We start from the raw sequence: 12,705 nt of genomic DNA, 5'->3' as shown, positions 1-12,705 counted from the left end.
GTAGGTGTATGTGTGTCAAAGTCAACACTCAAGAGAAGACTTCACCAGAGTGAATACAGAGGGTTCACCACAAGATGGAAACCATTGGTGAGCCTCAAAAACAGGAAGTCCAGATTAGAGTTTGCCAAACGACATGTAAAAAATCCTTCACAGTTCTGGAACAACATCCTATGGACAGATGAGACCGAGATCAACTTGTACCAGAGTGATGGGAAGAGAAGAGTATGGAGAAGGAAAGGAACTGCTCATGATCCTAAGCATACCACCTCATCAGTGAAGCATGGTGGTGGTAGTGTCATGGCGTGGGCATGTATGGCTGCCAATGGAACTGGTTCTCTTGTATTTATTGATGATGTGACTGCTGACAAAAGCAGCAGGATGAATTGTGAAGTGTTTCGGGAATATTATCTGCTCATATTCATCCAAATGCTTCACAACTCATTGGACGCCGCTTCACAGTGCAGATGGACAATGACCCAAAGCATACTGCAAAAGCAACCAAGGAGTTTTTTAAGGGAAAGAAGTGGAATGTTCTGCAATGGCCAAGTCAATCACCGGACCTGAATCCGATTGAGCATCCATTTCACTTGCTGAAGACAAAACTGAAGGGAATAATGCCCCAAGAACAAGCAGGAACTGAAGACAGTTGCAGTAGAGGCCTGGCAGATCATCACCAGGGATGAAACCCAGCGTCTGGTGATGTCTATGCGTTCCACACTTCAGGCTGTAATTAACTGCAAAGGATTTGCAACCAAGTATTAAACAGTGAAAGTTTGATTTATGATTATTATTCTGTCCTATTACTTTTGGTCCCTTAACAAGTGGAGGTACATATGCAAACTGTTGTAATTCCTACACCGTTCACCTGATTTGGATGTAAATACCCTCAAATTAAAGCTGACAGTCTGCAGTTAAAGCACATCTTGCTCGTTTCATTTCAAATCCATTGTGGTGGTGTATAGAGCCAAAAATGTTAGAATTGTGTCCATGTCCCAATATTTATGGGCTTGACTGTATATTTAGGACGTATTCGGTCTATAAACCAGAGGCTTTGGATGGACGGTTGGATAAATGGTTCTATATTTAGGACGCATCCGATCTATAAACCAGAGGCTCTGGATGGACGGTTGAATAAATGGTTCTATATTTAGGACGTATCCGGTCTATAAACCAGAGGCTCTGGATGGACGGTTGGATAAATGGTTCTATATTTAGGACGTATCCGGTCTATAAACCAGAGGCTCCGGATGGACGGTTGGATAAATGGTTCTATATTTAGGACGTATCCGGTCTATAAACCAGAGGCTCCGGATGGACGGTTGGATAAATGGTTCTATATTTAGGACGTATCCGGTCTATAAACCAGAGGCTCCGGATGGACGGTTGGATAAATGGTTCTATATTTAGGATGTATCCGGTCTATAAACCAGAGGCTCCGGATGGACGGATGGATAAATGGTTCTATATTTAGGACATATCCGGTCTATAAACCAGAGGCTCTTCATGAAGAGTTGGGTAAATGGCTCTATATTTAGGAATTGTCCGAACTATAAATCAGTCCATGTTTAGATTTGAGCATAAGTCCCAGAGGAGCAGTTGGTGGACATCTGGCCCTGCCACCAATAACCAACAAAACTGACAAATGTAGATGAAGTTCTAGACTTTGGGACAGGGGGTGTGACAGTCGGTGCATACAGAGCCCATACAACTTCTGTCTACTCCTCCTCCTAAGCTTTGCTGTGAAGTGCTTGGCCTTCTCATCTCTTCTATTTTTTTGCAGACTGAGTCTGGACCTACTACCAGGGGTACACTTTTATTCACCAAAACACAAGCTGACAACAGTATAAGCTAGCTACTACACTTGTCTGAGAGAAAAAAAATGTGATAGCAGACAGTTTCACTCTTTGTGCCCTGTATAGCTGGTGGTGGGATCCACCTCAATCTGCAATAAACAGAAGAGATATGGGGTCAGAGTGCAGCAGAAGAAGGAGCGGGGCTCAGTGCTGGCTGTACCTCCTCTATAGGGACACCCATATTTTAGGCTTCAGTAAGAAGGTGCAGCTGCAGCCAGCACTGACATAAAAATGAAAGACTTAAAAGGTGTGCTGCAAATCTTGTGGAGAATCAGTGGCTCAAAATTTGCGAAGAAAAAATCGAATGACAAGTGTGGTGCAATTCTCTTTAATCTACATTTGACTTGTTACATCTTCAGTCTCTTGATAAATGCATTTTTTATTTGTGCTTGCTCTCTCCCTATGAAATTGTGGACTATCCAAGAAAGACTTAAAAGGTATGCTGCAAATCTTGTGGCGAATCACTGGCTCAAAATTCGCAGTAAGAAAAAATCGAGTGAAGGCTTGACAAGTGTGGTGCAGTTCTATTCAATCTTTGAATTTGAAAATGTGACATCTTCAGTCTCCTGATAAATGCATTTATTTTTGATTTGTGCTTGCTCTCTCCCTATGAAATTGTGGGCTATCCAAGAAAGGTGTGCTGCAAATCTTGTGGCAAATCAGTGGCTCAAAATTTGCTGTAAGACAAAAAAAGGGTGACCCTGAAGCGAGAGGGGGAAATTAAGTGAAGGACTCTTAAAACCAAGAGAAAAAAAATGGAAAAAGGGGCAGAGGAACTTTTGCCATGGGGTACAGCGGTTTCTGTTCACGAAAGCTAGGGCGAAGTAGGAGGACTATCATAATAAACTCTTGGATCACAAATGAAGCAAGTGCGTAGTAAAACAAGAGACCAGTTGGTAGTCAAGCTAGGGCTGCCAGACTTAAAAAAAATGTATCATGTTTGTCCTCCAGGATCGAAGTGAGCTATTCATGAAACAAAATGCCTTGTATTCTGGACTTGACCTCCACAAAACTAAGGGTAGAGGATTTCTACACGTGGACTGTGGGTTGCTTTGTAGCCATAAAAATGAAGGAGATCAAAGGTACGAGACCACCATGGCACATCTTTTATTAGTCTGTGGAGGCAAGCGTCCCACTGGTTTCTCCTGACATTGATTTGTGTAAGCGATACTACCAAGGTATACACCCTAATCCATAGACAATGCGCCAGTGGATGGGACCGCCAAATGGGGAACATATCACCATCTACCCCACAGACGCGACTGAAAAATCATTTTTAACATTTTTTTGTAGCATTTGTACACATCCTTCAGGCCGCTGCCCAGCTCCCTTTCTTGGACAATCCCTTGCCTATTAGCCCAGAAAATGGCCATCACTGATATCCAAGGTTTGGCTTCAGGCTCCAAACTTCAGTTACATTAGCTAAACCGGCACCGAATAAAACCCAGGTAAGTTCATCTCATCAATATTTATAATGATGGAAAAACAAAAGAATGAAAACCAAACTGAAATTGATGCACATGATATATAAAGTACACACAGTAACTTCATGAATACATGAATTGTTAACAATGTTTTAAAATGGATACAATGTATACACAAGAGTCCTTTATTTAGTATCCTTTATGGTAAATTTACACAATTGATATCACTTTAAGATATTGGTGTATATATATATATATATATATATAGTAAGATAAGTAAGGTATATTCACTCTATTTTGTGGATAATACATCTTCCCATTTTTATAAATTCCTCTATTCATCTGGAATTTCCTGGAAGTGTTAAGTGCATAGAGCCCTAGATCTGAGTAATTATCCTGATCTATGGTGTTTGAGAATTTTATCAACTATGAATGAACTCGGAAAGGAGATGCAGTTCTTATCAGATCCAGTCTCTTCTGGAATTTTACATTACAATGCAGAAAAGTTCTCAGCACACACATTGCATTCTCAATAATGGCAACCTGGTAGGGACATTCCTTTATCATCAGTGTCTACATCCCCGCCACCCATTGTTCTCACAGTAGAGTCTACATCACTAAACACCCTGCACCCCATTGTTGTGTCTCTTCTCTCTCAATGTCTTTACTACATTCTCTGACAGCTCTCCTGCACCATCCACACTACATTCACTGACAACTCTCCTCCCACTATCCACACTACATTCTCTGAAAGCTCTCCTCCCACCATCCACACTACATTTTCTGACAGTTCTCCTCCCATCATCCACACTACATTTTCTGACAGCTCTCCCCTCACCATCCACACTACATTCTCTGCCAGCTCTCCCCCCATCATCCACACTATATTCTCTGACAGCTCTCCTCCCACCATCCACCCTACATTCTCTGACAGCTCTCCTCCCCCCACCATCCACACTACATTTTCTGACAGCTCTCCTCCCCCCACCATCCACACTACATTCTCTGACAGATCTCCTCCCCCCACCATCCACACTACATTCTCTGACAGCTCTCCTCCCCCCACCATCCACACTACATTCTCTGACAGATCTCCTCTCCCCACCATCCACACTACATTCTCTGACAGCTCTCCTCCCCCCACCATCCACACTACATTCTCCGACAGCTCTCCTCCCCCACCATCCACACTACATTCTGTAACAGCTCTCTTCCCCCCATCCACACTACATTCTCTGACAGCTCTCCTCCCACCATCCACACTGCATTCTGTGACAGCTCTCCTCCTCCACCATCCACACTACATTCTCTGACAGCTCTCCTCCACCATCCACACTACATTCTCTGACAGCTCTCCCCCCACCATCCACACTACATTCTCTGACAGCTCTCCTCCCCCACCATCCACACTACATTCTCTGACAGCTCTCCTCCCCCACCATCCACACTACATTCTCTGACATCTCTCCCCCCCCCCACCATCCACACTACATTCTCTGACAGATCTCCTCCCCCCACCATCCACACTACACTCTCTGACAGCTCTCCTCCACCATCCACACTACATTCTCTGACAGCTCTTCCTCCACCATCCACACTACATTCTCTGACAACTCTTCTCCACCATCCACACTACATTCTCTGACAGCTCTCCTCCCACCATCCACACTACATTCTCTGACTGCTCTCCCCCCACCATCCACGCTACATTCTCTGACAGCTCTCCTCCCCCCACCATCCAAAATACATTCTCTGACAGCTCTCCTCCCCCACCATCCACACTACATGCTCTGACAGCTCTCTTCCCACCATCCACACTGCATTCTCAGACAGCTCTTCCCCCACCATCCACACTACATTCTCAGACAGCTCTCTTCCCACCATCCACACTACATTCTCTGACAGCTCTCCCCCCACCATCCACACTACATTCTCTGACAGCTCTCCTCCCCCCACCATCCACACTACATTCTCTGACAGCTCTCCTCCCACCATCCACACTACATTCTCTGACAGCTCTCCTCCCCCATCCACACTACATTCTCTGACAGATCTCTCCCCCCATCATCCACACTACATTCTCTGACAGCTCTCCCCCCACCATCCACACTACATTCTCTGACTGCTCTCCTCCCCCACCATCCACACTACATTCTCTGACAGCTCTCCTCCTACCATCCAAACTACATTCTCTGATGTTTAACAAGGTCTGCTTTGTGAGTTAAAAATTTCCTGCACTCTGAACATGAATAAGGGCGCTAACCTGTGTGCTTTTTCTGGTGTCCAACAAGATCTTTTTTATGAACAAAGGATTTCCCACACTTTAAACATGGGTAAGGACGCTCACCTGTGTGAATTCTCTGGTGTCTAAGAAGGTCTTTTTTAGAAATGAAGGATTTCCTGCATTCTAAACATGGATAAGGACGCTCACCCGTGTGGATTTTCTGATGTTCAAAAAGGCCTCTTTCCTGAGTGAAAGATTTCCCGCACTCTAAGCATGGGTAAGGGCGCTCACCGGTGTGAATTTTCTGGTGTTTAAGCAGATGTTCGTTTGTACTGAAACATTTCCCACACTCTGAACATGAATAAGGGCGTTCCCCCGTGTGTATTCTCTGGTGTCTAATAAGTTTAGCTTTTTCAAGGAAACATTTCCCGCACTCTGAACAGGTGAAAGGACGCTCACCAGTGTGAACCTTTTGGTGTGCGATAAGTTGTCGTTTTTGAGTGAAACATTTCCCACATTCTGAACAAGGGAATGGACGCTCACCTGTATGAATTCTCTGGTGTGCAATAAGTAATCCTTTGCGAATGAAACATTTCCCGCACTCTGAACATGAATGAGGACGATCACCTGTGTGAATTCTCTGATGTCTACGAAGGTCATTCTTTTTAATGAAGGATTTCCCGCACTCTGAACATGAGTAAGGACGGTCGCCTGTGTGAACTTTCAGATGTTTACGAAGGTCATTCTTTTTAATGAATGATTTCCCGCACTCTGAACATGAATAAGAACGCTCACCCGTGTGAATTCTTTGATGGGAAACCAGGTGTGTTTTTCGAATGAAACATTTCCTGCAGTCTGGACATGAAAATGGATGCTCATCTGTGTGAGTTCTCTGGTGTACAATAAGTTGTCCTTTCTCAATGAAAGATTTCCCGCACTCTGAACATAAATACGGACGCTCACCCATATGAACTCTCTGGTGTTTATCAAGGTCTTCTTTGTCAGTGAAAGATCTCCCGCACTCTGAACATGAATATAGATGCACACTTGGGTGAATGCTCTGGTGTTTGGAAAGGTGCCCTTTCTGGGAGAAAGATTTCCCACACTCTGGACATGAATAAGGACGTTCACCTGTGTGAACTCTCTGGTGTTTAACAAGGTGTTGTTTCTGAATGAAAGATTTCCCGCACTCTGAACATGAGTAAGGACGTTCACCAGTGTGAATTCTCTGATGTATAATAAGTACTCTTTTTGAGGTTAAACATTTCCCGCACTCTGAACATAACAATGAACTCCCTCCTGTGTAAACCCCCTTATGGCCTAAGGGAGATTTCTGGGGATTGAATGAATCTGTTGTTCTACCTGCATTGTAAGAACTTGGGTGGACGTCTGGAGTCATAGTATGGGACCTATCAGAAGATTCCTCAGGATTAGAAGGATCCATTGATTGAGCCATCCAATAAGAATTCATTTTCAGAAAATATTGTGGAATATCTGTATCTTCTGCCTTACCATCTGGAGATATAATAAAATGTCCCTCCGATGTATTTATATTCCGAGAACACTGTCCACCTGCTGGAAAGCAATATTTAATATACGTCAGATCTGTACATTTTACATCTACAAGTCATATATTGGGGAATGGAGATGGACCTTTCATATGGTGTCCAGTATCTCCTCCCCATTTGTTGGGAACATGACGTTATATTGAGGAATGGAGATGGACCTTTCATATGGTGTCCAGTATCTCCTCCTCATTTGTTGGGAACATGACGTTATATTGAGGAATGGAGATGGACCTTTCATATGGTGTTCAGTATCTCCTCATTTGCTGGGAACATGACGTTATATTGAGGAATGGAGATGGACCTTTCATATGGTGTCCAGTATCTCCTCCTCATTTGTTGGGAACATGACGTTATATTGAGGAATGGAGATGGACCTTTCCTACGGTGTCCAGTATCTCCTCATTTGTTGGGAACATGACGTTATATGGAGGAATAAAGATGGACCTTTCATATGGTGTCCAGTATCTCCTCCTCATTTGTTGGGAACATGACGTTATATTGAGGAATGGAGATGGACCTTTCATATGGTGTCCAGTATCTCCTCATTTGTTGGGAACATGACGTTATATTGAGGAATGGAGATGGACCTTTCATATGGTGTCCAGTATCTCCTCATTTGTTGGGAACATGACGTTATATTGAGGAATGGAGATGATGTACACTATACTGAGTTGTGAGAAATTAGACTATATTCCTCCTGCAAGGTCTGGAGATTTCCTATATCATGTAGACGATTTCTTTTCTATAAAAATGAGGAATGGTCTTCCACAGAAATTGTTCTTAGCTGACTGGAAGTGTTTCTAATATTTGTAATAAAAATCATTGTAGAATGTTGATCTGTGGAATTATCTGTCTTTGGGATAAAGAAGGAATTATTTTAACCAAATGAATTATGGACAAATTATATGCTTCTTTTCTTCCCTCCTATCAGATTTATCTTTGGGATAGATCATGCTGGTCAGAAGGGATGCCGACCGAAGGAACTGCACAAAGCGAGTGTGATGTGACACTGGTAACAACCATCTGCACCTTCTAAGTGTGGTTCTGATGAGCTTTTGATATTGATGAGTATTTTTTTCTTTTATTTTTGTGAGTGCCTTTTTAATTGGGATATTGAATAAATGATGATGAGCTCTGATGAATAGTGTATGCCATTGTAAAACTTACTTTTCTACGATGGAGCTGCATGTATGAAGGAAGGAATCGTGCAATTTGATTTGTAAATAATCATCACAAAGGCGGACTGGTGCTTCTCACATTTGAACACTCGGTGGTGGAGTGCTGCTGAAGAGTGACCGTCATTTACTTTTTATTGGTTGCTGATGTTTCTGCATTTAGTGCATTTCACTTACTTGTGTCCATATGTAGAGAAGGTTCCTCCTGTTTACTTTCCATATTCATCTCCCCCTCCTCCATAGACTGCTGATCTCCACTCACCAACCTCTCTTCTTCCTCTTTGACCTCAACTTTGATGTCTTTCAGTTCTTCACCCTGAACCCCAAAGATTTATAAATAGGAACAAGAGATTACATAGAAGAACGTCCTCTCATAGAATTACCTTTTTTTTGCCGAATCCCATCTACCTGATCAGACTCTTTAGATCTGTGGTTTTCCTTGGGAAGATCCTGAGAATACAGAGGACCGCTCTCCTCCATAGACTGCTGATCCCCCCTCACCAACATCTCTTCTTCTTTTTTGATGTCTTTCAGTCCTTCATTCTAAATTCCAGAGATGATAAAATGTAACATCTGGAAACACTGCAGCCAATAATAGGAGACTATATAAAAAAAGTCCTCTTATAGTACTATTTTTTTAATTCTTTTTGCCCGGTCCCATCTACCTGATCATTCTCTGAATGGTTCCGATCTTCTGTTGTAGAGTTCTGGGAATACAGAGGACAACCCTCCTCCATAGACTGCTGATCTCCACTCACCAACGTCTCTTCTTCTTCCTCTTTAATCTCAGCTTTGATGTCTTTTATTTCTTCACCCTAAACCCCAAAGATGACAGAATCCATTTATAAAAAGGAACAAGAAATGACATAGAATAATGTAATCTCATAGCTTAGCATACATTTTTAGGTCTCCATGCTCAGCCCCCCTACCTGATGATGGTGAGGGATGGTGTGACCTTCCTGTGTGGAATCCCAGGAATACAGAGGACGGGGACATCTCTCCGGTGGGTTCCCATTACTGGATCCATCTACCTGATGATGGTGGGGGATGGTGTGACCTTCCTGTGAGGAATACCGGGAATACAGAGGACGGGGACATCTCTCTGGTGGGTTCCCATGACTGGATCCATCTGTAGGAAACACACACACTGACTGAATCCATTGTTTCTATGTGTTTATCAGATGATGGGGGATCTAGGTGGATCCTCCGTACTGCTCTTTCCTTTCCAATAAAGTCTCCTCTTACCCGGTGATGTGAGGGGTGGCTGATTGTCCATCATGACGTCCTCGTAGAGGTCCTTGTGTCCTTCTAAATACTCCCACTCCTCCATGGAGAAATAGACAGTGACATCCTGACACCTTATAGGAACCTGACACACACAATAATGCAGTCACCATCCAGACACATCCCTTGTCTGTTACTGGAGAATGTCCCAGAATTCCCAGCACCGCTCACCTCTCCTGTCAGCACAACCCCGAGACAGGTTTGTGAAAGTTGGATAAATGGTTCTATATTTAGGACGTATCCGGTCTATAAACCAGAGGCTCTGGATGGACGGTTGGATAAATGGTTCTATATTTAGGACGTATCCGGTCTATAAACCAGAGGCTCTGGATGGACGGTTGGATAAATGGTTCTATATTTAGGACGTATCCGGTCTATAAACCAGAGGCTCTGGGTGGACGGTTGGATAAATGGTTCTATATTTAGGACGTATCCGGTCTATAAACCAGAGGCTCTGGATGGACGGTTGGATAAATGGCTCTATATTTAGGACGTATCCGGTCTATAAACCAGAGGCTCTGGATGGACGGTTGGATAAATGGCTCTATATTTAGGATGTATCCGGTCTATAAACCATACAATACATCACAGTGACAATGGAGGAAGAGGATGGACATGACGGGGGGTTAATGGATGTAGATATAAAATCAGATCTTATTACCTCCTCTGCTGCCACTTCCAGCAATGGCTCCTCTCTACTTCTTCCAAGTCTTCTTTTTCCGGGAACTTCGTATTTATACAGCTACATCACTTCCTCTCTGCAGTTACATCACTTCCTGTTTGTGTGTGCAACGTGAGATCACCAGCTTGTGTCGAATGTAAATACTGCGGTGTACATTGCGTTTCATCACTTTCTTTTCTGCCTCCTGATCTTTTCCTCTGTTATGTTCCCTCCATGATTACACATGTAGATTATATTTCAGGTACAATCCAGACAATAAAAAATAAAAATACTTTTTTTGAAATTGCTGAGCCTGGATCCTGTTCCACCATAATGGATGTAGTACAGGTTCCGCCTTATAACAGGGCGAGCCTCCTGTGTGTGGATCTTCCCTGAGTTAACTCTTCCATATCTTCAGCTAAGGTCCCTGAGGTCTCCATCACACAGATTTGGTCCTAGTAGCTGGGGCACTTCCCGTTCAGGAGAGAAATAGCGTACCGCTCCCATCACCATGCAGAGGACCCATCACCCTCTCTGTCTGGCTACCGTATCATTCTCTTGCACATGTTGTCCATTGTGACAGCATGTTCTCCACTTCACCTCATGTGGGCATCACAGGCCTTGGTCTTTGCTCCACGCCATGTACCGCCATGCATGTGGTAACTTCAAATATATAAATAAGCGAGCGCCTTCCAAAACAACAGCAGCTGTACACCAAAGGCACCATATAAGACCTCCCAATAGACAATTTATAAAAAAGGTGCAGCGCTAATATACAAATAGGCAACAATACGTATTAAATATGTAAACTCATATAAAAGTTCAAAGTGACATAGTGCATATACATATAAGCCACTACGTTGTGTCTGATAGGACGTGAGGAAAGGATTGTTACATCCAAAGGAAAGTTCAGTGAGAGGATGTGGATTGATTCTCAAACAATCTACTGCTTTCCAAGCACCACCAACTGTGTGCATGGTGATAAAATGGGGGTACAAATTACGCACTCACCAGATGCGCAATCTTTGTGCGCTTTTCTGTACAATAACATAAACGACATCCATTCCCTCAAACAGGGTCTGGTCAAGTCTGGTCAGGTCCTCTTCTTTATCCAGCACCTTGCGAACGGCCTTCTCCTTAACTGACCACCACTCTCCAAGACAACCTGGCTCCCGCAGGAGCTCAGAAGAAAGCAAAGGAGGCCAATAGTGCAGTACGTCTTATGGGTACATTTATTCCCACATAATAAATACAAGGTATGGAATAGATAAACAACATGGAGATACTGACCTTATATGAAGTTGCCGCCGGGACCCCTCGTGGTGCCGGCGGTGTAAGCGTCAACAGCTGAAGCCTGACCCAGACGCGTTTCGAGCGATAGCTCTTTGTCAAAGGGTTTAAGGCTATCCGTAAACCCTTTGACAAAGAGCTATCGCTCGAAACGCGTCTGGGTCAGGCTTCAGCTGTTGACGCTTACACCGCCGGCACCACGAGGGGTCCCGGCGGCAACTTCATATAGGGTCAGTATCTCCATGTTGTTTATCTATTCCATACCTTGTATTTATTATGTGGGAATAAATGTACCCATAAGACGTACTGCACTATTGGCCTCCTTTGCTTTCTTCTGAGCTCCTGCGGGAGCCAGGTTGTCTTGGAGAGTGGTGGTCAGTTAAGGAGAAGGCCGTTCGCAAGGTGCTGGATAAAGAAGAGGACCTGACAAGACCCTGTTTGAGGGAATGGATGTCGTTTATGTTATTGTACAGAAAAGCGCACAAAGATTGCGCATCTGGTGAGTGCGTAATTTGTACCCCCATTTTATCACCGTGCACACAGTCGGTGGTGCTTGGAAAGCAGTAGATTGTTTGAGAATCAATCCACATCCTCTCACTGAACTTTCCTTTGGATGTAACAATCCTTTCCCCACGTCCTATCAGACACAACGTAGTGGCTTATATGTATATGCACTATGTCACTTTGAACTTTTATATGAGTTTACATATTTAATACGTATTGTTGCCTATTTGTATATTAGCGCTGCACCTTTTTTATACATGTGGTAACTTCAGACCAGACATTTGAACAAGTTGTAACAACAGTCCCACTCTAACCAGAGCATACCTTCCCAAATAATAGGCCATGATCTGGAAGTATCCTAGACAGGTGGATTCATTTGGCGGGTGCTACTTGGGTTCTTCACAGTCACATCATCACGGCGGGCCTCTTGATCTTCTTCCCAAGAGGCCACTATAGACCTCTTGATCAGAGTCTTCCCCCTTTTTATTAGGAGCACAGGGTGGGGGGCCAAGCCCAGAAAAGCCCAGGAAAAATGGAGAACCCAAGTTAACCCCTTCCCACCTGGGCAACCTGGAGTTTCTGTCTAACCAACAGCAGCAAATGTAAGCACCTACCGACACGCTAAAGCAGGCATGTCCAAAGTCCGGCCCGCGGGCCATTTACGGCCCGGGGGTCGGTTTAATATGGCCCTCAAACAGCCCTCCCTGCTCTGTGTAATGTGG

General features: G+C 43.8%; 1 protein-coding gene across 1 annotated transcript; it reads right to left on the bottom strand.

Moving 5' to 3' along the window:
- Nucleotides 1-4,770: 4,770 nt before the first annotated feature.
- LOC149453232 (uncharacterized) lies at nt 4,771-10,986 on the bottom strand. Its single transcript, XM_089688311.1, has 6 exons — nt 9,490-10,986; nt 9,174-9,373; nt 8,910-9,059; nt 8,653-8,787; nt 8,422-8,560; nt 4,771-7,076 (listed from the first exon to the last, which is right to left on the bottom strand). Exons 1-6 carry the CDS (start codon nt 9,572-9,574, stop codon nt 5,536-5,538), a joined length of 2,250 nt encoding a protein of 749 aa, XP_089544437.1. The 5' UTR covers nt 9,575-10,986; the 3' UTR covers nt 4,771-5,535.
- Nucleotides 10,987-12,705: the final 1,719 nt, after the last annotated feature.

The sequence above is a fragment of the Staurois parvus genome, unplaced genomic scaffold (genome assembly GCF_062004578.1).
Source record: "Staurois parvus isolate SC_StPar_1 unplaced genomic scaffold, SC_StPar_1.0 ptg000449l, whole genome shotgun sequence".
In the NCBI taxonomy this organism is placed as follows: Eukaryota; Metazoa; Chordata; class Amphibia; order Anura; family Ranidae; genus Staurois; species Staurois parvus.
Note: the sequence above shows the minus strand (reverse complement) of the source record. Positions and strands in the feature narration are given on the sequence as shown.